General features: G+C 42.4%; 2 protein-coding genes and 2 non-coding genes across 6 annotated transcripts; 2 read left to right on the top strand and 2 right to left on the bottom strand.

Moving 5' to 3' along the window:
* Positions 1-255: 255 nt before the first annotated feature.
* vac14 (vac14 homolog (S. cerevisiae)) lies at positions 256-14,194 on the bottom strand. Of its 2 annotated transcripts, none has more exons than XM_077022087.1 (19): positions 13,570-14,194; positions 12,596-12,746; positions 12,067-12,234; positions 11,902-11,964; positions 11,681-11,788; positions 10,420-10,529; positions 10,171-10,292; positions 9,681-9,818; positions 9,353-9,493; positions 7,180-7,243; positions 6,731-6,875; positions 6,481-6,546; positions 5,545-5,686; positions 4,391-4,523; positions 3,776-3,950; positions 3,229-3,347; positions 2,943-3,022; positions 2,386-2,536; positions 256-2,006 (listed from the first exon to the last, which is right to left on the bottom strand). In XM_077022087.1, exons 1-19 carry the CDS (start codon positions 13,671-13,673, stop codon positions 1,847-1,849), a joined length of 2,340 nt encoding a protein of 779 aa, XP_076878202.1. In that variant the 5' UTR covers positions 13,674-14,194; the 3' UTR covers positions 256-1,846. The 2 variants fall into 2 exon arrangements, with proteins under 2 accessions (XP_076878202.1, XP_076878203.1); XM_077022088.1 differs by lacking the exon at positions 13,570-14,194 and adding an exon at positions 13,146-13,281.
* trnag-gcc (transfer RNA glycine (anticodon GCC)) lies at positions 7,511-7,581 on the bottom strand. Its single transcript has one exon. It is a non-coding gene; the product is annotated as a tRNA-Gly (tRNA).
* Positions 7,962-8,032, top strand: trnag-gcc (transfer RNA glycine (anticodon GCC)). The gene has a single exon. It is a non-coding gene; the product is annotated as a tRNA-Gly (tRNA).
* A 3,037-nt stretch (positions 14,195-17,231) lies between the features above and the next one.
* Positions 17,232-24,489, top strand: mmp15a (matrix metallopeptidase 15a). Of its 2 annotated transcripts, none has more exons than XM_077022084.1 (10): positions 17,232-18,119; positions 18,840-18,988; positions 19,491-19,613; positions 20,165-20,469; positions 20,699-20,863; positions 21,141-21,421; positions 21,756-21,894; positions 22,627-22,774; positions 22,904-23,019; positions 23,483-24,489. In XM_077022084.1, the coding sequence occupies exons 1-10, from the start codon at positions 17,946-17,948 to the stop codon at positions 23,920-23,922; spliced, it is 2,040 nt and encodes a 679-aa protein (XP_076878199.1). In that variant the 5' UTR covers positions 17,232-17,945; the 3' UTR covers positions 23,923-24,489. The 2 variants fall into 2 exon arrangements, with proteins under 2 accessions (XP_076878199.1, XP_076878200.1); XM_077022085.1 differs by having other exon boundaries at positions 17,236-18,119; positions 20,699-20,860; positions 21,144-21,421.
* The last annotated feature ends 1,086 nt before the right edge of the window (positions 24,490-25,575 follow it).

Genomic DNA, 25,575 nt, shown 5'->3' with positions numbered 1-25,575 from the left:
TTCAGCCAGTTCTCAGCCAAATGACTGTCAGATAATGTGCTGGTCCACAGAAGTCAATATGTGTGACTATTTGATAACAAATTTTAAGTGATATAAATAAAAGTCACATTTTTCAATTCCAGAGGCAAAACTCAATGAGCATGGCCCTCCTGGTCATGTAACCTTGTGGCAAGAATTTAATCAAAACAAACATAACCTGTTGAACCTGTTCTTCAGCAGACAAAGACAGACAAAGCTAGTCATGGTGGAATCATTATTCATCAATGCAAAATTAATTACAGCAACCAAAGAAAAAGTTATTTGTTAAAAAACAAATTTCAAATACAATAAAATCCAAGAAATTTTTCATTTAAATGCAAATCATTAGGCCTCCATATTAATGCACTCAAAGTGATATATATATATATATATATTCTTAGCATGCAGTATAAACATGTTTTAGAAACATTGAACAGTCTGTTTCTCCCATCAGACACTTACATAAATGACTTCTTTAGTACATAAGCTGAACTTTTCTTGCTTGTAGAGCACAAAAAATAATTCACGAATGAAGACTGTGGATATGGGACAGTAAGCCTGGGCATGATTACTGCGGACAGTACTGCGCTATACATTTGGAGGTTTTGGATAAATTGATAAATGTCTAGACACAACTTTTAAAGATAAAATTGGGAAGTACAGGAGGGTCTTTATATGAACTAATTGATTTACATTATCTAAAATATACAATTTATCCCAGAAGGGAAAAGAAAATCACAAAAGCCTTTTGTACAACAATCACACAGATTTAACAAAGGCAAAATGTTCCAGAAAGACAGCTAGTCTTTTTTGATAAGATAAATAATATTTATAATAGTAATAAATAATTGGTAACTATGAAAAATATCAAACATTCTTACCGCCAAGCAGGAACTCCATTTACCTTTCTTTGCAGATTGATCATTCTCGTAATGACACCAGTGCCACCTGCTGGACAAAATCTCAATCACAGCACCTCTTCCAGCCAAGGTAAATGTAGGCCAGTCTAGTGATATACCAAAACCGGAATATACCCTGAAACTGATTAGCCAAGCGAAATCTGTATATGTGGTCCACTTTATTACATTACAAGTCTCTTTAGAACACGACAGATGACAAAATTAAGTAGTTTTACACAAGGCCAAGTTTCATTATTTTGTTCATTTGTTTGTTGTTGACCAGGTGCAACAATAAGACACAACAGTACATGTACAGTGCGGAAAAGAACTGGTATGGCTGATTGTGCTGTTAAAATAAACAGGAGGAACGGGACAGAGAAAAAGGCGACTGAGACGGTGGTAACTCGCACAGCAGCACTAGTGAGATGTTCAGTGGGTATTACATCATTAACAAATTAAGTAATACCCACTGAACAAGACTCACATCTCAGAACACACACAGTCATGTGCACAGAATGTTAGTAACTGATACATACATACACACACAATGTAAAGTCAGCTTAATGTGCTTGGATATCCACTTAAGTTGTGATATAGATTTTCTTTTCGGACAAGATCTGATGGTCAAACATTACAGACGGGAGAGTGCTTGTATTTTCTCTGTACAACATGAATTATGATCTCATCACTGACAGGAAAGCGTATGACTATTGGGCAAAAGTCTTAAAATGGATGTTCCAATTTGCCAATGCCTAAACATAAAGCATTTTTCAAACACTAAAAATTGAGGTCTTCTATAGTAGGATCACTGCTTTAAAAAAGTAAGAACAAAAATTGCAGATGGCTCTAGCAAGGTTCTAGTCTGACTTTTCTTTGTAGCCCACATGCCATACATCCTCCAGACCAGAGAGGGCGCTGGCTGCATTTCTTCAGAGCACCAGCTTTCTGTCCGGGTGCTCGACGTGGCCCGCCCTCTGATGCCGTACCTTCAGATGCTTGCTCTGCACATGCTCAAAGTGCTGCAGGAGATCTTTGTAGTCCACCTGTGGTTGGGTGATGCGCTTGGCACTGGCTGGATTTGACTCTTCCCTGAAACAGTTCAGTGATGGGTAAATTATGCAAATGATCATACAGGAATACAATAAAGGCTTTTATAAACACAACCCAAGGATAGCACTACTGGGCCTTGGTTGGTGTTATAGAACAAAACCCCATTTCCCAAAAGCACCAGGCTAATCTTCTACCAATTAAGAGAGTGCAACTTCAGTGCTCTATCTGTCAATTAAAAATGCTCTCAAGGCCATAGTGCTTTGGGGAAATTTAGCTAAGAACATCCAGGACATTTCAGACAATAAACTGGATCTAAACTTCTGAGTCTGCCTGAACTTGGACCAGACTTTTCAAGAGCTTCAGCAGAGATCAGTTTGGAAGGTGGTGAGAGGTGGGCGGGGCACCACGGGCAACTCACACGGTCCTCATGAGCTCTGGGTTGGGCACGCAGCGAAGCCGGTGGGACAGGAGCTGGAAGGCCTGACTCTGGGGCAGTAACATCAACAGGCCGTACAGAGCCTTGATCAGGTACGGGTTGTTCTCCACGTCCAGGAGCTGCAGGCGCAGGTCTATGAGACCAGAGAGTGCAAAACGGCGTAAAGAATGGGCGGAAAGGAACCTTGTTCTAACAGTGGCCTCCAGGTGAGGTTCTGAATTTAATCTTTAAGACCCCCATAGGCATATCAATAAAAGCAGCACACCACTGTTCACAGTTCACGATCACAGCTCCCCTACAGTCATTTTCCCATATCTGTATTTGCACAGTTTGGGTGCGGTTTGTGCTGCTGAGCTAAAACGGATTACTGCTGCAGCTGAATTATTTCGACACCATTTCAGGTACTGCAGAGAGCCAAGCAACTTCCCAAACATGTCCGCAAGTGAGAAGAACAAATGAACTGAGCATCACAAACGAATCCTACTGCCAGCTACTGTCTGCCGTGCCTGGTGCCGAGAGAGGAATGACAACAAACTCACATGTGAAAATGGGGCTTTCAATTAACTGTACCAGCTTGTCTACTTCTATGAGGAAGTCCACAGTCACTTCCAGGTCACCGCTGTTGAGCTGCAGTCAAGGGTTCATACAAGTTCAACACAACATTTTTATACACAAAAACTAAATTAAGAACTTGTGTGCACGCCCCTGTTGTAAATAATTGACATCAGTTTTGCGAAGGACATTCTTCAAATTACTCCCCTCATTCAGTGTTATTTTAGTTCTTGTGAAGAGAATAGAGAACAAATCCACATTGCTAAAGGATACAACTTCTGGATGAGGTCGTAAGCATGGCGATAGTTCTGGGTGAGGAAGCAGAGGGAGACGGTGGCCACTGGGTTGTGGCACCAGGAGCGGTACAGACAGCAGAACAAAACACAGCTCTCCTGTGCAGCAGAGGAGAGCGTCATTCACCAAATCAGCCTATTACACCTCCGTTATGATTTTTACTCAATACATTAAGATACAAGTTTGTCATTATTATCCACCTACATCTGATATTCCCCTTCCACTTCCCAATGGTTTTAACCACGGTTGAGGTAATGTAGTTCCCTTAATTTTAATGGCTTGGTGGCCCAGTGCTTTTCTAAATTTAAGTCTTTTAAACTTAAAAGTTCCCTGCAAGGTTTAGTGTTGCCCCTGCTTCTTGATCATACCATGAACTCATGAAAGTGGGAATGTCTAACCACGGGAAATTTGCAACACAGCTAATAAAGTAATTAGGGTTAGAAGCAGGGAAAACACTAATATGTAGAGTGCAAGGGGGATTTATCCAGGTGCTCCGTGTCATTTTGTTGCCGTGTCTGATGCTCACAGGAGTGTGCAGGTCTTTCAGCTGGTTGCGGAGTTGGAAGAGCTCGGCCGACGTAAGGAGAATGGTGTTGAGCGTCTGCACCATGGTGGAGGCAAACTTCAGGTCCTCCTCCTTCAGCAAGATGTCAGCCATGGAGTGGAAAATGTTCTCTGCATGCAGGAGAAGACACAGCTGCCTGCAAGGGACAGGAAGAAATATTGAGTAAGCATGGACTCTCACATTTAGACACCTCACGTCTCACGTTTACACACCTCTAGTACGTATGACACAGGCTAATAAGGTTAATGACAAAAAATACCACACCAAAATGAACTCAATCAGTATACCTCAAACAACAGGTATACTGTTATTTATTTTTTATAAATTGTTTTATTTAAATTAATGTTCTTTTAATTGTTTGGGTATTCAGGTAGAATTTGTTCAATATAAATCTGAAATAATGCATTGTTAGCAACTGTTAACGGAGATGGACTGCAGTGTTATCTCAAATTATTCTTTTGTTTCATATCGTGCAGACTCGCCTTTGCTTCCTCCTGCATGTTCTTCGCCCAGAAGGAATATTTTTTTATTTATAGCCATTTAAAAATGTACATTTATACAGCCATCAATTAGTACCTGATGATGAAGGCCCCTCTTGTTTCCAGAAGTTTCCTCTCCTGACTAAAACGCTTGAGAAGGTTGATCATGAACTTGTAGAAGTAGGAGTTCATGCTGGGAGTAGAAGGAGAGGAGTCGACCACTTTGGAACCTGTGTCACCAGGGCAACACACACCAAAGTAAGCATGGAAGTCACATGTCAAATTCTACAGAATTACAGTCTGACCATTCTCATCAGTTAACTAATTTCTATATACCAGAATTTTTTTCCCCTTCCAAAGTAAAATGGTGTGTATTTCCATCAGGTGCCAGTGTGCGGTCAGGTCTACCCAAGCACAAGGGAAATAAGGTGTGTCCCCCAAGGCTCCCAACGTAGTCCACTACTCTTGAATTTGTGACCATGCTCACTCGATCAAATCATCCCCAAACATGGCCAGTACTTTCACTTATCACGTATGTAAAACACACCTTTACCATCATGAAAAAACATCTGATTTCTTCTCACTCAATGTTCTCACATACGACCTCCATGAAATAATGTTATGTCTTTAAAAAAATCACTATCCATACGAGTTTGTATGGCAAAGTTTAATAAGGGGAGGGTGAACTTGATATACTTGTAATTACAGGCTTATGAACTTCAGATATCTGATCATGAACTTGGAAAAAGTAGCGCACACTCTCAAACTCTCACACCCTGACACAATGCTTGTGTGTGTATGCATGTGCAAGAGATATAAGTAAAAGCTGGACATCACAAAGTCAAAACTGGAGGAACCACAGGGTGGTGAAGATCTGTGGGACCTCCAGACTGAGACAGATAAAGAAGCGAACCAACCAGACATCATGACAGTAGACACAATGCTGGTGAATAGCAGCAGTGGTGAGAGATTTACACAAAGGTGGTGCAACCTAAAGCCATTCTGCATCTCCACTGTTGAACACTGATAACAGACCCTAAACACTCATCTATGCATGTGTCATGTCTCTGTGGCAAAATCCTGTTTCACCACTCCAACAAGGTAACAGCCAAAGTGAAATCGAACCTCTCTTGACCCCATCTTCAATCTCACTAAATCTTGGCCTGCACATAATGTCTACAGTTTAAAGGCTTCGCTGACCAGGCTGAGGGTCTTGAAACACTTGCGTCAACAACCGAGCTGGTGACTCACCTAGACCCAAGTGTCCACCTTTGCTTCCATCTGGGACGTGAAGCTCCGTTTTATCCGTGCATTCACGTGACCCAGATGAGTCAGTTTGTCCAGCAGGAGACGATGCAATCTCTGCCAGAACCTCCAAGTCTTTCAGGATGACCTGTAGGGTTGCATGGGGTTACATACTGACATGGCTGCCTGTGCCAGATTTATTCAGTGAGATTGGTCTTTTTGCTCCTTTAGTTTTCAATTGTAGCTATGAGAATAATATTGCTATCAAATAAGGGATGTTTATACTCGCTAGTTGGCATCCTGCAAATCTCATGGTGAAATCATCATGACTCTGCTTCAAACAATGAGTTGTTAAAACCAAAACATGGCCATCAGGTATGTCGATCAACCACAATTAGGGAAGGTGAAATAATTGTAAATGAGATTTCTCACCTACATAATTACTGAAACAAAAACCACACATGAAGGCAGCAACTTGAAATATGTCAAGATTATCTTACAAAGTGCTTCTACATCACTTTAAAAGGTTTCCTGCAGATCAGACAACATTAACTAGACATGCACCAGTACAAAGACCAAAACTTTATAGATTATATCCAACACCACCAGCAACAATATGGTTCTCGTTCAATTCGTTTTGGCCATACTTTTACACTTGTAAATAATTGCATTTATCACTTTTCCTCTTATTTGTCCAGGTTAATACATCATGGGCAGTATCTTTCTCCTTCCTTTATGATTGGCTACAGGCTTGGCCTAAACATCTTAAGGCTGACCCTGTGATTCTTTTGTTTTACTAGCCGTTTCTGGTTGTTGGCCTGAAATATCAGTGCAACCATAATATTCATCCAAAAAGAGCATCTGGGATGCCAGCTATGCAGACTGCACTACTGTGGCGTGCATCTTCACTCAATGTACTAAAAGGTACTAAAAGGTACACACCTCATCTGACTCATCAGAAAGACTCTTCAGTAACATGGGGAACAGACTGTCAGTATGCCGGAACATCTTGAGAAAGAACACAATAGTAATAAATACATAATAAATACAAAATAAAGAGCAATAAATGCATTACAATCAAAGGATATAAACAAGCACTCTCAAGGGGAAATGAATGCTTGAAAAACAAAACCCCATTTCTTAAACAAGTCATAATGTGAAGAGGTTGAGATTGAGCTTGTGGGTAACCTGCCTTGCGGGGAGTTTTGATATAGAGATGGTAGAGCCACTTGAGCACAGCGATACGGGTCATCATTCCAGTGGACGAGTCACGCAAGTGTCTGTCCAGAACCTGCACGATGCCATCCAGGTCCAGTGTCACCTGAGTTCTGTCCGCTCTACAAACACAGGAGAGGACACTCTCTAGGTATGTGGGCACTGAAATGAAAAGGCACTGCAAGAGTGCTAGTTTGCATGCATGATTGATCTCATGCATATTAAATGTTGTTCAGTTTTCACATGTGTGTTCTTTACACCAAGGTGTAGATGTTTAAGATATTAACATATCTGCAAAATTATTTAAGTGAACAAATTTAATTTACTTTAATCAAACATTCATCTCTATCTGTGAGATTCAGTCCAAAATCTCACCAACTACCGAACCCAAACCCCCAGTTAAATCAACTAGCCACTAGGTCATACCCAGTTGGTGTGAAGAAAGAGATGTTGCTTAATCCCACCGACTCCTGAGAGGCATTCAAGGAATCTGAGAGAGAGAGAGAGAGAGAGAGAGAAACTGTAAAAACATTATCAAGGGTTTTAGAGACTCTATAGGGTTGACTATAGTTATAGTACTAAGGCTCTCGACCTCAGTATCATTATCATAGTAATTATAGCAAAAACAAAAAAGTTTAATAAGGAGAGCCTTTGTGCAACCAACAGGAGAAAAAAAAACCAACCATGTTTATAGTGAAAAAAACACTTTAATCGAACAGTTTTTCGTAAAGCTAAAGAATACCGTAAAACATTTGCATGCATTGGCCGGGAATCGAACCCGGGCCTCCCGCGTGGCAGGCGAGAATTCTACCACTGAACCACCAATGCGAAACTGAAGAGATTATTTTGCATATTGGTTAGAATGATCGGTGATCCAGCCAATAAAAAAAGGGGGAAGAGCAGTAAAGAATGAGAAGGAATAACAAAATGCAAATTGTGGGTTATTAGCCAAATACAAATATTTTCCTTTGTGTATTACGCGAATGAAACAGTTAAAGTTATTGCACGCAGACAGCAATCCAGCTGAATTTGCAGTACTGCGCGTTTCCCAGAAAATTTTAAACAACTATGACGAAGACATAGCCAAGACGTCGAATCTTTCACTTTACTAAATCACATCCTTGAGTCATCCCATCGTACTAGTGTAGTAATATAACATGCTAATGCTCCTATTATATGCAAATCTAGGGAAAATACCTTGTAGCTTAGCATTGGTGGTTCAGTGGTAGAATTCTCGCCTGCCACGCGGGAGGCCCGGGTTCGATTCCCGGCCAATGCATGCATACCTTTTTACGGTAGCGCTTTATCAATATGAGAAACAAATTCTCTGCGCAATACAAAAACTGGATAACCTTGACTAAAACTTTCCAACTGTTGTGATCACATTATTGCATGTCTAGATAATTGTCTAAAAACTGCAGTGATTGAGTACACATTGCATACCCTATCATTTGTGTATTTCATTTTTAAAGAATAAAATTGATTCAAATTGTGAGTGAATTTCTATTAAATTGCAACATGCCCTGTAATTCCGGAGGTACACTGCAGGAGGAGGGCGGGGGGGGGACATGAGTTGAGACAAAAGGAGGAGAAGACCGAATAAAAATAAACAAACATTTGAAAAAGGACTCCACCCTGTCTCTTGCGGTGGGACCCCAGAATTTTGCACCATGCCACTGACCACGTGTTCACCCAAAGAGGATGGATTCCCTCATGAGCCCTGATCCTCCTAAAATTTCCAGGGCGTTTTTCTTTGCCCCTGTATCATCTGGCTTGCCCGTTTTAGATCTGGACCCATACATTTCTAACATTGATTTGTGACAATGTGTGCTATAAAATATCAATTTCAAATTCACCAGATTGATAATGGCCATGATAAAAATAAATCCACAAAATGGCATGCATATGATATATTAAACATTAGTAGCTTATATTTATATTAGCTGCTGCATAAAATTAGCAACTAAACTATTTCTCAAACACTAACAAGACTGATATGCATTTGTTTTCAATAAAGTTTCACTGAATTCACTGCATTCGTTTATGATCAAATAAATGAAATACTAATAGTTCTTTAAAGCGGGTTAAGACTTTTGCAGTGCACTTTAACACGTCCTGTTTTATTGTATTCACTGTTGATTTCTTATTAAATCATCGTTATTATATATAATGCTACACAAATAGACATGTCAGAAATTTCACAATTGCACAATTGTATAACAATATTTTTCTTCATACCTAAATGCTGTTGCAGGTTTTTATTAAATGGATCAGAGGTGAGTTTCCTAAAAAACTATCAATCTTGGTGAATAATTTATTTTTTTTGTTGACTCTGCCTTTTGGGGTTCTAAGTAACAGACAGTATTGAGATGAAGTTCAGTAAAACCTTTGAGGAACACTCCAGAGCAGAATTAGAGTAGGGAAATAACTCTGCAGGGCAGCAGCTATGATTAACTAATGTTGTATTCCTTTTTAAGCAGAAATATGGGACCAGCGTCTGCATGTGGAACCATCAGTCGGAAGTAATATTTAAGTCCAATACATATCATTAAAAGATGTATTGGTGACAGACAAGACATATGCATCCAGACAAACTCACCATTAAGGTCTCCTTCATTCTTAGTGGCTGTGTCTTTGTTAGGGAGTGAGATTGTGGACTGTGGCTCTTCGTCTTCGTCATCCTCAGGCGTCACAAGCTTCATGAGACTGTAATTGCAGGCACCGGCTGCCTCTTTGGTGCCTGTGTACTGAGGGTTAAGTCCACTTTAACATTTCATAGACTTCCTCATTGAAATCAAATTGGCTAGTTACAGTCATGCATAAGATCAGTTAGTCCAAACTGTATTGCACTAAGCCCTATGGAAGATACATTTAAACAACTCTGCCAGAAACATACAAAAATAACATAGTGAAGTAATAAAGGATACTCTTCTTGCGGTCATCGTAGGATAGGCAGGGCAGCACAGCTGTCAATATGCCTGAAGAGTAGGGCAGAACAACGCGCCCTGCTAACTGAATGAACTCCCTCATCCACGTCATGGCAGTCAGCTGGATCAGATCATTAGCTGAGGGAAAAGCGAGGGATATGGAGAGTAAGAAAACCATCAAGCTTTTGGTGTTGTTGTTGCTATGCATACAAGTGTACACGTAAACTGAAAGGAAGAGAGGCACCACCTAAATAACAGCCCATAATGGTACCCGTTTCTGGTGGACTTCACAAACAGTGGTGCGGTGGTAAAAAGAGAAGCTTCGGAGGAACATTGTTTACTTTCAGTTTCACCGAGATCAACAAGCAGGTGACAGGATTGCACCTTTTTCCTAACTAAATATGCTGAGCACTGACATGTCCAATTTAATAGTTACTCAATATCTGATTCCCAGATGGTGGGACAACTGTGAGAATAATAACAGACTTACTGAGTTTGGACTCATCTGATACTTGACAGTGGATGACCAGAATATTTGCCATTTCAGCAAACTTCACACTAGAAGGAGTCTTCTTTATTTCTTTGAGGAATTCCCCTAAAACAACTTCACACCTAAACAAAATGACAGGATGCCACCTTCCTGTTTGAATATTTCCCTTGTAAATATGCACAACAAACAAATAAACATTATATATATAATGACAGAAGGGTAGAGGAAAAAAAATAACCCTGTTCCTACATTCGCCTGATCTCCTTGCTATTGTCCCCCAGTATCTGAAAGAGGCCATCCAGAATTTCGGGCAGATAGTCCAGGAGGTTGATGTCTGGAACCGACTCCAGCACCAAGATCTGAAGCAGGTAAAAATAAAGCAGACACATTAAAAATTCTTCTGAACCAACAGCTCCATGAATCCCAACAATAAGGATTACCAAATTTCAAGAACAAAGACCATAGATGATTAGTACCTTTTCACACACATTAGCCTGTTAAAGCAAAACCATTCACCACAATGTCACAAAACCATCCAAGACCTGCAATAGTGTGAATGCACAGTGAGGAGGGTGTGTTCTCAACAGTGAGGTCAGTAACGCGTTACTTAGAAACGCGTTATTCTAATCTTACCACTTTTTTCGGTAACGAGTAATATAACGCGCTACTATTTCCAGTCCAGTAATCAGATTAAAGTTACTTATCCAAATAACTGTGCGTTACTATTTTTGTTTTCCCTAGTAAAAATATATATTTTTGCTTTCTTCTTGGCTCAGTTCTACTTTTGCGTCTGACCGTAGCGCTCGACTCCGCACGCTGCGCGCGACCCTTTTTTTACAAGTCATTTTTTTGCAGTGTCCTCCCGTAACGATATGTGGTAGTATAAAGAAACACCCCTCAAAAACAGGGGAAGGGACATTTACCTGACCAATTTTAATGTTGCTTTGTGTTCCACGTTTGAAAAGTGCTGGAATTTTGACTAACGTCGCCTACTTTAAAATGCTTGAAATTGTAATGGTATTTCGTTTCACAAGCTGTCTGACTGAACAGTTCGCTTGTAATACGTTTACAAATAAATTTACAAATAATACCGCGCAGCTACACAAACGTAATGTCAGGAGATACTGTAGCGACTACTACTCCTCACCGCGAGTCTTAGCCCTTTAAGTGACACTGGAGGTGGGCGGGGCCTGCGCGCGCCAGAGTTGCGTTATCAATAAAGTTTCCCTCGGGATTTTTGGATTAAGCAGTTTCTGCCTCGGTTACCGAACCTGCTTCAATAAATTGTTACTGTTAAAAATGCACTTCCAATAAAGTGAGTATTGGAAAAATTGATTTTGCTACTGAATGTAACTACTAAAGTAACTTGTAATCTAACGTAGTTACTTTTAAAATCAAGTAATCAGTAACGTAACTAAGTTACTTTTAAAAGGAGTAATCAGTAATCGGATTACTTTTTCAAGGTAACTTAGCCATCACTGGTTCTCAACACTGGGTCTGTGTAGCTCACCCAGGAGATGATGAACTGGCGAGCATACTGATTGTTGGAGTAGATCCTCTCACGCAACAGTGGAACGAAAGCCACCAGGTCAAACTTGCTGCTTTCTGTCACAATGTCCTGCAGGGGCATTTAAGAGGAGTTCATTAAAAGGAAGCTGCGAGATTACTAGAAACAACAAGAGGAGAGTCACCAGCACCTAAAGGGAACCATTACTTTACGCTCACACTTGCCTTCAGAAGGCGATCGAGAAGCTCGGAGCCACTCTTCACGTTAGGGTCAGGGTCTGCTGCCAGCTGGAAAACACAAATTATGGGTTTATATACAAAACATCTTGATGATACAAAATGATAATAACTGCAAAATCTCTGGTAGTTTGAAGATAGAGGTGGAGATACCTTGCTAAGGCCATCAAAGAGTACGTTGAAGTGGGGAAGCACGGCTCCTCTAGCTACTTTAACAATGTTGTAGAGAGCCTCGCAAGCATAGTACCGCAGACGACTGTCAGAGTCGTTGAAACACGTGAGCACTGGTTCGATCAGCTCCTTCAGATACAATCCAGAATCCTAAAGGACACACAGGCAGGGCTCAGACGGGAGACGCTCTCACTCCAGTGAATCAACGCACACCACAGTTACAGACAGCTTGAATATTAGATCATTCACTACACAATTCAGTGTTATTTAACAAATGCAATATAACCATGTTTCATGTTCATGAAACCTTAAAGGAAAATATGCAAACATCAAATAATGAAATGCTTGTAATGCAGGTTACATTTTGCAGACAGATGTGACCTAATAAATACATGAGTATTTGAATGTTCGGGTACATGTGATGGATGTTATATCTGAGAGTAAGTCAGAAGTGTGAGGAGTTCCCTGGTTTGAGTAGTACGCTCTGTGCACTGCTGCAGAATTTGCTCACCTTGCCCAGGGCGATGGAGCAGGCAGCCAGGCCAATGAGGCCTCCTTTGCGGCTGTGTGGGTGCTGAGAAAGGGCGAACTCAGACGCCAGGATCTGGATGACATGTCTGATCTGACTTGAGTTGTTCTGAGCGACAAACTCTCTCACAAGTCTACAGAGGAAGGCCAAGGGTCACAAGCAGAACGATCAAGAGCTTTGGCTGTGCCACCAATAAAGAAAGAAAAGCACACATCAAGGTAAAATATGAATACAGTTATGGGGCTACAAAACTATGACAAATTTGCATATAAATTTTGTCTTAAAGATGTCACCGGTTGTTTAGCAAAGCTTTAAATGCATTGTCCTTTTCAATCGTTCTAAAGAGTACGATCTGTATAGTGAGACTAACCGTATAAACAACAGTCCTATAAAAACCGTGTGAAGATGTGGTCTGTCAACGATAAAGCTATCGGCGAGGAGGTGCTATGCGATAGACATTTTGGAAAGTAACGTTTTTATAAAGACTGGGTAGAAAAATACCGTCCAAGGTCCTAAAAGCTTTCATACTTACAACATGGTCTCAGATAGTCAAATTGTGGCATTAATGTTAAGTGGGATTCGTTTTGAAGCAGACTTGTCACACTCCAAAAATACAAGATTGCGACCTGGACCATTACTAAAAAGTACATGGACCTTCGCTAATCTTGTGTAATATTAGGCTAATAATAAAAAAATAGTATAACAGTATAAGAAGGCCGTATTTACAGGGTCGTACATGATGCTATGTCAAAAACAAACACGTTCATTCAGTTGACCTTTGATCACATGACTAGCTAACAGAACCACGGGCCATGTCAAGTGATTCTCTGGTTAATCATACTCGCGGCAGCAAATTATACTACAGAGCTCGGCACACTAACACACATATATAGGGCACAATAGGTTATAATAGGGCAGAGGCTTGTAGGATCGCCGCATGCATGTTTGGGACTCACTTTTCAATCTCTAGAGCTGCGACTTTCCTTTTCTCATACAGCTTGTCGTTGAGCGCTCTCACAATATTTGGGGTCAAAGGAGAAAAATCTTTTTCTGTATTCATTTTTTTTCCTCCAATTGAAACTAAATCAGTAGGATCGAAAATGTAGCTTTAAAATAAATAGCTTAATCTTTCTTCAAGAAGTAATACTTCCAATGTGTCGAGCTGTTACTACAAACGGTTTCGCAGGAAGCCAAGTTCACACGAGTAAAGTGACATCTGCTGTTCAACTGGCAACATGTGTTTCTACTGGAGTGCGACAGACACAGATCGGATCCATAGCCCACACGTTCAGAAACACTGCGGTCCTTTCAACTGCGGGCAACGCCGCTTCTAATCAAGTGAAATGATGAGTACAGCTGATGGAGGTGGCTGGGTCCGTGTCACTTCTTCAGCACCGTTCTACAACTCCACAGCTAAATCAACTCCACACCTGAAACACACAGTTACACAACACGAAGATTTGGGTAAAACTAAGAGGAAAAAATCTGCTGTACGCGATGGAATGGCAATCCAAAGTTCATCTCCGTGCGCTAGTGATAGTTGTCGCCATATCTCCCGGCTCACATGACGTTCAGTAACACCCTCGCAGGCTAGTTTGTCGATCCCCGATCGAATGATTTGTTTTTCCACGCTAAAAACTGTGTGTCACGTGGTAAGTGTTTTGAATTTGCTTCTCTGAATCTGCTACAAGGCCTGGCCAGATTAATATTACTGATTATTCATTTTTTCGTGTTGTACGGATGGGGTAATAGCGTTTGCGATAACAGCTACCCTGTTTCACACTTACACAAATAGTCAATAGGCCTGTCATAATTAAAATGAAATTGATTGCCTATATCTAGGTTTACTGTTGCCACGCGGTCTAGATATTTATTAATACCAAGCTTTATGTGTATTATGGATATATGTACATATTATTTATACTATGGAGAGAGAGAGAGAGAGAGAGAGAGAGAGAGAGAATTGTAGTAAAGTACACAAAGTTTCCAGAGAAATAGGAAACTTCAGTTGTGCAAGCAAAGTGTTTGAGTGTGTGTATATATATATATAAACGTAAATGTTTAAATCAGAACATTCATTCCATGGGGTTCTAAAGTTGCAAGAGTGTATATCAGTGTAGTGTAGAGTGTAGATCTTTAATACAAAAAAATTTAATCTTGAATCCAATTTAAAATTATTTACAAAATCATTTATAAAATCATTTATGCCTCACATGATTTCAAAGGCAAGCTAGCAAAACAAGCTAGCAAAAATCACCCCACCTCTCCCTGACTAATCACTGCTTTTCTGCAGCGGATGTTTGCAAAGGTATTGCAAGCGGATCTGGAGGTGCTGAAGAGCTCTCAGCACAAGAGTTTAGAAATGATCACCATCTTCACCGTCTGTGTCCTGCTTGACTATAAGCTTGTAGTGCACTCACCAATCATCACAAAGTCCACAAAACACATAAAGAGCTACCTCCGCATCTCTCTGGACCCATTTCAGTTCATTGTTCCAGCTGTTATTCAGGGCAAACTGTATCCTCTGCTATTAATCTGTCATTGACTATCATGGATAAAATGCACATGTGAAAACTGTTTAAAAGCATTTAACATAGTCATCCCTCAGCAACTTTAAGAAATGTTCAGTTGGTGGATCCTGGACATCCTGACTGTGAGGCCTCTGTCTGGCAGATTCTGCAGCCACATGTGCACTGAACACAGACGTCCCCCAGGTCTGTGGGCTCAGTCTGTACACAGACCTCCCACAATGTCTATTCCCATTCACACTGCTGACTTATGACTCAACTTCACACGAAGCTTGCTGACGACACTTCAGCAAGTGATGAATCCACAAACATAGAGGAGATGGAACTTACCAGCCTGTGTAGAGACATTGAGTTATATGTATAGCCCAACTTAAAACGTCATGCTTAAAGTCTCATGGAAGACAAACCTCAAGACTATTCTTTGCCCTGGCTCCAAGATGGTGGAACGATCTTCCACTAGCTGATCGGACTTGCCATCTTCAAACGTAGACTGAAGACTCACCTGTTTGTTGAGTACTTAAATGACCACTAACACTGCAAATAACATTTGTTGTCCTTGTTCTTTATATTGTATGTTTATCATTCTATGGTTAATTTGCACATCAATGTATAAGTTTTCATTCCTGTTGGAGCTTAGGTTTATTTGGAATACAAGGTAATGGCATTGATTCCTGTAGTTTAGTAGTAGCTCAAGTGGATCTTGAATCTGACATTCTATGCTACTATCTAGGATGCATTCTGTGAACAGATGCAAAGCACTTTGTAAGTCACTCTTGATAAGAGTGTCTGCTAAATGCCCTAAATGTAAATGTCAATGATTTCGTGAAGATGATAACACTATGGAGAAAATGGCTGACTATAGAAGAACCTGGGTGTGTACTCGCCGTTGCCAGGTCAGTGGCACAACTGTGGAGTCTAAAGCTCCACAGTCTTTGTATTGTGCCCATCTCAGAGACAAATGATCTTGTGTTGTGCCTTGAAAGGCAGTGCTTGGTTTGCTGTTAACGAGACACCCTTCTGTCTGCTACAGCTACTGGGAATGTTCTCCACCCAGACTATTTTGATGAGCAGTGCATAGTTTTCACAATTTACAGCTATCCTCAGATGACACACACCCACCAGTATGATTTCCTCACTTTCCTCTATGCTCAATGTTCAGTGTTTATTAAGTATTTCCTGCTTTTTCTTACTAATGCCTTCATGCAGGCCTGTGTACTGTACTGATGCGCTATTAAATACGGGCCAGAAGAAATTACATTTTGATCCTGTGTGTATAAGCTATATAAATGAATGACAAACACGAATTTTAAATATACCTAAATTTAACAGATGTTTTTTTCCTTTTATGCATCAGTTCTTGTAGCCCCTTCCTCAGCCTCAGGAATTACAGCTGACCCGTTACTCTAGAGCTGAACCTTCTCCTGCACGAGCCAGCTGGCATTTCACAAACGTTATTTCCTCCATGCAAGCAGCAGTTTAGTGCAGAGGAACTTACACGCGGTCATTCGTCTGTAAACCATCATAACAACAAACGTTTCATACGAGGTACTTAGCGCTACGAACGTTTCGGGAAACCCACCCCCCATCAATACACCATTGAATCAGTTTTAGCTTAATCTTATGTTTGGCCTAATCTAAATTTGCTTCTAAATGTTTCCTCTTTGTATTTATTCTTGATTTCTGCATCAGTAATATACAACAGGAGTGAAAATGAAAAGAACGACTTTCATGTTCGTAATTTTCAAAGGCATTCCTAATCCCCAGGTTACGTATTCTAACATGAACAGAATGCATTTAGATTAATCATATTTCATAATTGTAAAATATTCTATATAACAATGCTGTAACTTCACTTGACTGGGATCTATATTCCCGCACTGTTTGACCTCATACAGATGTCCATTGCTACTCTAGCTGGCTGCAATAAAATATATATTTTAATGCATTTAAAAATGCCTTCGCTCTGGCAACCTACTAAAATGAACAATAGATGGCAGTGATGACCAATAACTTGGAAAATTCCCATTCCCGTTCCCATTTTGTACAACAAGGATATGTCTTTTTAAAATTATTATTAATGCGTATTCTGACAAAAATAGTCGAAAATCCTATAGTATTTGTGACTCTCCCCATATCTACAACCAGTACCAAAGTGGGCGGATCTGTTTCCTCTATGGGCTTCAGCAGTGGATTTTTAATGTATACAAATCGGTCATCATTTAGTAATTCGGCAGCTGGTTAAGGAATATGATACTTTCTTCCCGGAAAGTTGCAGCAGTCAGATAGTCTGTGTGCAGATTTGGAGCGCAGGACGTGGAGACAATCAACAAGTAGCCCGTTTCGTCTCGTTTATTGCAAAACATGCATTTTAATAACCTAGCCGCAGTCCATTAACAGTTTTTTTAAACGGAGCAAAGGCCTTTTCTTTTTCCGTTCGTGCATTAGGGCTTCAGACGAGAGGGTGAATTGCAAGAGGAAATTAGCATTTTGTACCAAAATGCAGGAAAATTGGACTTAAATTCTTCTCAATTCGTGCCGATTACATCTACGGACACGCCAAGAAGTTCGAACGGTCCTCTGCGTAACTGAGAGGAATTAACAGCCTATCCATTAAATTAAGTTTTTTTTCTTCTTTTTTTTACCATCGTCGAATTCATAACCAGTTTTAAGGACCCGACCTCAGTGAAGTTACCACACAAGTCTTCACCGAAGAAGAGTCATTGTAAACTGTATCTACCCACATCTCGGACCGGATTTTGGAGCGCTATATCAGATTGTCGGCAACATTACAGTCGGCATCGCTCATGTGTTATGTGCGAGGGGGAAGCGGTGTCCGGCCGTGGCGAGCAAGACGCAGAGAGATGTCACCCCAAGAGAATCATTTAAAACGATTGTTAAAACCTGTTGCCTTATCTTTCGTTGTGGTATTGGCAAACGCTGTAGGAACAGCCGCGCAGGATGACGATTTAAACGGAGAGGTACTTTACACGCTTCCTAATATTTGTAATGCCAGAAACTGAAATTGTACATAGGCCTATATGCACATTTCTAAAGACTGGTGAGGGTTCTCCAGTACCTCTGGGTGCCTAAACGAATCGGACCCCGACCCTCTTCTTTTGTTCATGGAGTCATCTTGGAAAAATAATAAACAGAAGGATAACAGTGTATAATCTTTAAACTAATACGTCGACACATTATCCAGTACTCTGAGTCTATACTGAACCACATGTCCTTATCACCGACCTTTCTTTAACTTTTCTTGAACTTTGGTGGTTTGTGGGTTTCTGGTCTCCTCTTGATTTTTGTACAGGCTACATCTTTTAAAAGTTTCCATCCATCCTAAGTAAGGTCAGGGGTCAGTGTGTGACGCTTTCTTTTGTTTTGGACCACATATGCGCTGTTATGGGTTAACTTGGCCTACAAATGGCGGCTAGGATTTGTTTCCTTTTCTCCACATGTTTAATTTCAGACCAGTAGTGTAGTCGTGGCTGCTGCTTTGTACTGTGTGTTGTTTAAGGTGAGATACTCAAATATCAGCCACATTTTTTGTGAACTCCCCAAGTTTGTTATTGTGTCCCTGTCTACCCATCTGAAGTAACAAAGAACCTTTCCTCTCTCTGTCTGTCTCTCTCGTTGTGTCTCTGCTTTTGTCACCCCTCTCTGTTGTTTTTCCATCATCTCATCGTTCTCCGCCAAAGACGTGGCTCAGGACGTATGGCTACCTCTCCCAGGCCAGCAGGCAGATGTCCACGATGCAGTCAGCCCAGATTCTGTCCAGCGCCATTAAAGATATGCAACGCTTCTATGGTCTGGAGGTCACCGGCCAGCTGGACGCGGCCACTCTGAGGTACGGCATCATTTATAATTGGTCTGGAGTCAGCACTTGGCACTGGGCTCTGGTTAAGTGTGTGGAATGGTGCCTATTTCACTGTTGATTTCAAAAAGGAAGTGAACTTGTATTTCTTTTGTCGATAGTCACGTAAACGGGCTTAGTCCTCATCCCGCTCCATCAACGCCTCCACTGCTTATGAGGCAGGGTTATTAAACAGAGCATAATAAGAATAAATAAAATTGGTGTCATGGTGCTCACATAACATTTTACTTACTGAACTGTTCTGACCAAATATTTGAAGTTTGTTCTGATAAAAATAAGAAAAAGTGATTTCAAACGTGATCTACTTATGGCTTTACTCATTACTTATCTAGTGGCGATACATCCTTTTATTTTGACCAGTTTTAAATGTAGACTGCATTCTGATTTAATATGTAGTTTCCGGAAAGGAGACTCCCGAGAGATTATGCTGTGGTGGCTGTCTGCACTTGCTGAACGGCTGGTCTGGTGTTTTCAGAGCTATGCAGCGTCCACGGTGTGGGGTTCCTGATCGCTTTGAGGACTCAAATGAAGGAAGTGTGAGACGGAAGCGCTTTGCTCTAACAGGCCATAGGTGGGATAAAGACAAACTGACCTTCAGGTGTGTGAGATGGAAAAGTAAAGGCACCTTTAACCTAAGCTTCTAGACCAGGCGTACTCAACTGGCGGACCGCGGTCCGGATCCGGACCCGACCACAGTCCTGTCCGGACCCAATCTCATTCCTGATTAACTGGATACGGACCAAAAAAAAAACCGGAGCATTTATTTCAGGGCTATTGAAAAAACACTCCGTCACGAGTGTTACGTTTGCCACCCCACTCAACAACTTACGTTGCCCCCCCCCTGCTCAACAACTTACGTTCTCCACCCCCGCCGCACCGGACCTCAGGTCACAGGTATCTACCAAAATTGGACCGCGGATAAATTTAGTTGAGTACGCCTGTTCTAGACTAAACAAAACTGTTGGATTTTCAATAAAGTAATACCCCTAAAAATTAGTTGAAGTAGGGGCCCACTAGCACTACAAATTGTGAATATATTCTAGTTTTTATTGTTGGCCAGTCTGTGGTTTTGGGGCGAAGAATGTCTTTAATATGGAGACTAGCTGTATGTTGGGTTTCACGCTGAAATGTCTTTGCCCTGGCTCTCAGTATTCAGAACCATTCCCCCAGCCTGGGCCCGGAGCAGTCTGGTGAAGCCATTCGCAAGGCCTTCCGGGTGTGGCAGAAGGTGACGCCCCTACGTTTTGAGGAGGTCCCTTACCATGACATCAAAAACGGCAGCGAGGGGCCAGATATTATGCTGCTGTTTGCCTCTGGTTACCATGGAGACATGTCTCTCTTTGATGGCGAGGGAGGGTCACTAGCTCATGCATTTTTCCCTGGTCCTGGGATGGGAGGTGACACGCATTTTGATTCGGACGAACCCTGGACACTCAGCCAGCAGGAAGGAACAGGTGTGACCAGATCAGACTCTCCAAACATTATAAACAAACCAGGGGAGCATAAGCCTAATTTTATCCTACAACTAATCTTCCCCTTTGTGTAGTAAAACAAAAAAAACTTATATAATTCTTTCTTTAGGTTTCAATTATATTCAATTTTCTGAATTTGTCTTGCCCTTGTTAATGAGGGTGATTAGAAATTCTCCTGCCGTGTTGTCCTGGTTCTGGGTGTGGTCTGTAGGCATTGACCTGTTCTTGGTGGCGGTCCATGAGTTGGGTCATGCTCTGGGCCTAGAGCACTCCAGCGACCCGTCGGCCACCATGGCTCCTTTCTACCAGTGGATGGACACTGAGAGCTTCTCACTCGCTGAGGACGACATCAGCGGCATCCAGGAGATCTATGGTGAGTGAGCACTCATCGCTGTTGTGTTTGAGGACTCTTTCCTGTGAAACTTCAATGTGCGTTGTTGCTGGGGTGTTGGACTACAGTCCCACAGGGCCTGTGATCGTATGTTTGTACTGTAACACCTTGCTGCTGAATGGAAAAACTGTACTGCCTACGCTAGTTACTGTGTGTATGTGTGTGTATGCACATGCACCCGTGTGTGTACTTGCAGAGGGAGTGGGGTGTCATTGTTTGAGAGAATGTGAGTATTACTGAGGCATGTGCTGCCATGTATGTGCAGGCTCTCCTGAGATAGTGACGACTCCACCACTGCCCAGCCCAACTACCTCATACAGGACCTCCGCCTGGCCAGAGCTCACATCCACTGTGGCCCCAGCAAGGACCACAAGAGCTCCTGTGAGACCCACCCAAACGTGGGTACCCCCGGCCACCCGGCGGCCGCCCAGGCCCAGACCCAAGCCCAAGCCCACGGGCCGCCCAAACCAGGATGCACCAGACATCTGTGAGGGGGACTTTGACACTGTTACTGTGCTGAGGGGGGAGATGTTCATCTTCAAGGTGACTCGTTGGCTCCACAAATCACACATCCTTGATAAACAGGATGAAGCAAAGTCATGTGATGTAGAATCTATGAAGTCGTGTACTATTTATATGTCACTGGTTTTAGTTGTTGCACTATTATTGCACAATGTTTAAAGAGAAAATCTAATTATCTTGGAATAGAGAAACATGTTCTTAGAATATTGTTTTGCATTCCATAAAGAGCTGGAAAAACGTGGTAATCTCCAAGTCATGTGTATGAGAGGGAGAGGGAGAGAGAGAAAGAGACAGAGATGTATATCTGTGGTACAAGTACATGAAGTTTTAATCAATATCGGTGTTTTTCATTCAGGGTCATTGGTTCTGGAGAGTGAGGCGGAACAGAGTTCTAGATAACTACCCGATGCCCATATCCTTCTTCTGGCATGGACTTCCTGAGGACATCGATGCTGCCTATGAACGGCATGATGGGAAATTTGTGTTCTTCAAAGGTCAGCAGTGCAAAACCAAACTGAAAAATAGGCAGTCTATGGTATCTATCATATCCTATTTATCTATCTATAGTGTCATATTAAAGAAATACAGTAGCTTCTATTAGTCTGATAAAAGCCAGCAGTCTGAGGCTCCACTGCTATTGGACCATTGCTCTGCAACATCTTAACTGGAAACATGGCATAAAACCTTAAATATTTCCTCATAATCAAACTTTCTTCGAAACATCTGTTTCTCCTGCTCTGACACAAGCTCTTTAGGCCAGATTGCATCACTGGTAAGGCACTCGGGCCAGGGTGCATGGGGGGAGGTTTGTGTGTGCTGGGCCTAAGCACTGAGTCGGGCCTGCGTTGTGTCAGACTCGCTCTCGCGTGATCTTGCGAGCTCTCGCTCCATGTGCTCTCGCTCCGTGTTCTTTCCCAATCCGTTGAGAGATGAAGAGGAATCCCATTTGTTTGGGGGGGGGGGGGGGGGGGGGGGGGGTGGTGCTTCTGTGGCCCTGGCTGTGTTTGCCAGGGACCTTTTGTGCATGGGTTGGATTTAGAGGAAAATGGGCTTTCACTCTGCGCACACACACAATACAGTCTCTATTCTCCTATAATGGGAGAATAGTAAAGATTGCCATGTTGACTCTCACCCCTCCAACAACCCTCCCCTTGTTTTTGACCCCATTTTTCCTGTCTCCCCTCTAACCCTACGCTGCTCTGCGTGACCATCCTCCTGGCATGCAGGAAGCCAGTACTGGCTGTTCGGGGAAGCAGACGTTCTCCCGGGCTACCCCCAGGACCTGCTGCGCTACGGTCAGGGCATGCCAGACCGCGTGGACGCCGCCGTGTGGTGGGAGCCGAGTGGATATACCTACTTCTTCAGAGGAGACAGGCAAGTGCCCCCGTGGAAGTTTAAAAAAACTGGACTGCATCATTTCAACACCGCGGGGCAGGGGCGGGGCAGGGGTGGGGCTGGGTTTCATGTTGGATGGTGTAAACCCCCATTTGGGGTATCCTGCAGATACTGGCGCTTCAATGAGGAGGACTGGGCTGTGGATAAAGACTACCCCAGACCCATCAGCGTGTGGGGCTCCATCCCTGGCTCTCCGAAGGGGGCCTTCCTCAGCGATGATGGAGGTGAGTCAGTGGCTTGGGCATTGGTGCCTGGGAAAATAATCGTCACTAGCGCTGAGCGTTATGTTAACCCTGAGCGGGGAAGAGGAAAATTTGACTCCACTGCAGAAAGCGTGGGGCTCGTTAGGAGGCGTGTGGGTCCCTAAAGCTTTGGTTTGTGATTCAGTCTTCAGTCTTCGCTTCACACGATTGATCACGATCACTTGTTGGATCCTCTTAATGCGACAGATGTTGTGATGTGAATTTTCAGCAGTATGTTTCTGTTCTGAGGAGAATATTGCAGTGGCCAAAATGTCCTTTTATTTGATTTTTGTTCTCTCATGAAAAAGTAGGAAGAAAGATGTTTTTGATGGATTTAAAATCCCAAAGTCCTGATGATGATGTGTGTTTTGGGTTACTTCTGTAATTTGTTGAACTGTGTTGCTGACTGGTTATATCATTAAAATATGATCTTTCTTCTCCACAGTTCATACTTACTTCTACAAAGGCACAAAGTACTGGCGGTTTGACAACAGGCGGATGAAGATTGACCCGGGATACCCAAGGTCCATCCTGAACGATTTCATGGGCTGTCGGGTTCACTTTGATGCAGATCCAGGCACGGATGAAAAGCCGGAACTTGATGGACCAGAGAGGGAGGGTCGTAACCGAGATGGCGAAGACTACAAAGATGATGAAATCGAGGATGAGTCCATGAGTGACGACGTCGATGATGAGGATGAAGATAAGGAGTTGAGGGAGAAGCACACCGACGACCACGTCATGACCCTCATCCTGGTGACGATTCCGCTGGTTCTGGTGTTGTGCATTCTGGGAGTGATCTACATCATTCTCACCACATTGCAGAAGAAAGAGACTCCCAAAGTGCTGGTTCACTGTAGACGCTCCTTCCAGGAGTGGGTGTGACACATACACACACACACACACACACACACACACACACACACACACACACACACCTGCTCACCCTTCGTTTCTTTTCTGCACACACCTTTTAAAGAGACCCCTCCTGTCCTTTACATGACTGTGGTGCTCTACCCACTCAAGACTGTTCTGAACAGAGAATTTGCACTTTCACGTCTTTTTAATTATTTTATAATTTGATTAGTGGATGCTTTATGATTGTGGTTCTTGTGTGTGTGTGTGTGCGTGTGTGTGTGTGCGTGTGTGTGTGTGTGTGTGTGTGTGTGTTTAATAAGCAGATTTTTTTGTTTCCCTATTGAGCCCAAGCTTTAAAACTGAGAAAGTTGCTCAGAGGTGTACAACTCAGCAAAATTCTCTCCGTTTCTGTAGTTTCTGCCGAATGCAAAAGTCTGTCTGTGTGTAAGAAAATCCGATAAAGGACAAGGTTAAAGTATGGCTTCATAAATTGAATTGCACATACTTAGGAGGTTTACTGTCTATGCCGATGGGTCCAGGCCTGGCTTACATTACAGCGTTGTTGCTGAGTTGGGGTTTTAGACAGGGAGAGGGGAAGAGGGAGGGGAGGGTGGAGGGATATGGGGGGGGGAGGGGCTTCATCAGCCAGCATTTCCTTCGTTTGACTTTGCCAAAATGTTTTGAGTCTTGTGGGGGGTGGTCAGAAGCAGGGGCGGGGCCCTACTGTCACTGTGACCTACATTAAGATGCCCCGCAATGCCCTTTATGTTGATGTCTCCCTCCTGAGGGAGCAACCAAAAACAGAGCGTCTGCCTTCCTGTGGGACTCCGCTGTTTTCTCTGCCATGTTTTAACCGCAGGCTCCCCTACCCCGCGGCCTTTGTTTATGAGAAGCATTCTCGGCCTTGGCTCTCTGGGACTCTAGCGCCTCTAGTGGCAGAGCCGCGGCCCTGTCGTTCCTTCAGAGACACAGAATCTACACTTTCAGAAGACCCCCCTCACCCACCCACCCCCAAAAAAGGCTTTTTCTGCCAGTGCCTTGAAATGCAACCTTAAATATTTCTAACATTTTTTGTATTTTGTGTTTGTGATGTGTTGAATGTGTGAAATTTTTTTTGTTCCCCCCTTTTATCTTCAGTGCCTTTGATTAAGCAAAGGAAAAAGCTCTTTTATGATTTTACATTTGCATTGGTTTGTATTAACAGTTGATTGAATCATGCGGGGCATGTATTGCTTGTTTTAATACAGGTTGCCTATTGTAAGATGACATGTAGCTCGCTTATAATAAAACAGGTTGTGCAAAAGAGAAAAAAAGAACCAACATTTTTTATGCGCAGATCCTCTCCTGTGTTTAGTGCAAGAGGGCGGGTGAGAAGAAGCAGGGAAGTTGAATGGTAAACAGTTTGGTTAAAAGGAGCCTCCTCACTTCAGTGGTGCGTGCCGGAGCTCTTCATGGCTTCTGTCCATACTCCTTTTTCCCTTTGTTATGCAATATCCTACCCCAGAAATCTCTCTGGCTTTTTATAGCTTTCCATAATTTAGAAACAGTTTAATTTTGCGTAAATGACGCCTTTCCTGCTATGATTGAGATGACGGAGGGAGGGAGCTGGCAGGAGGCACGGACCCGTCTGGTTGGAGACACCAAACCTCACCTTCTGTCTGGCGTGATTATGGTTGCTCA

The sequence above is a fragment of the Brachyhypopomus gauderio genome, chromosome 11 (assembly GCF_052324685.1).
Source record: "Brachyhypopomus gauderio isolate BG-103 chromosome 11, BGAUD_0.2, whole genome shotgun sequence".
NCBI classification, from domain to species: domain Eukaryota; kingdom Metazoa; phylum Chordata; class Actinopteri; order Gymnotiformes; family Hypopomidae; genus Brachyhypopomus; species Brachyhypopomus gauderio.
The sequence above is the reverse complement of the archived record's forward strand: the minus strand, read 5'-3'. Positions and strand labels throughout refer to the sequence as shown.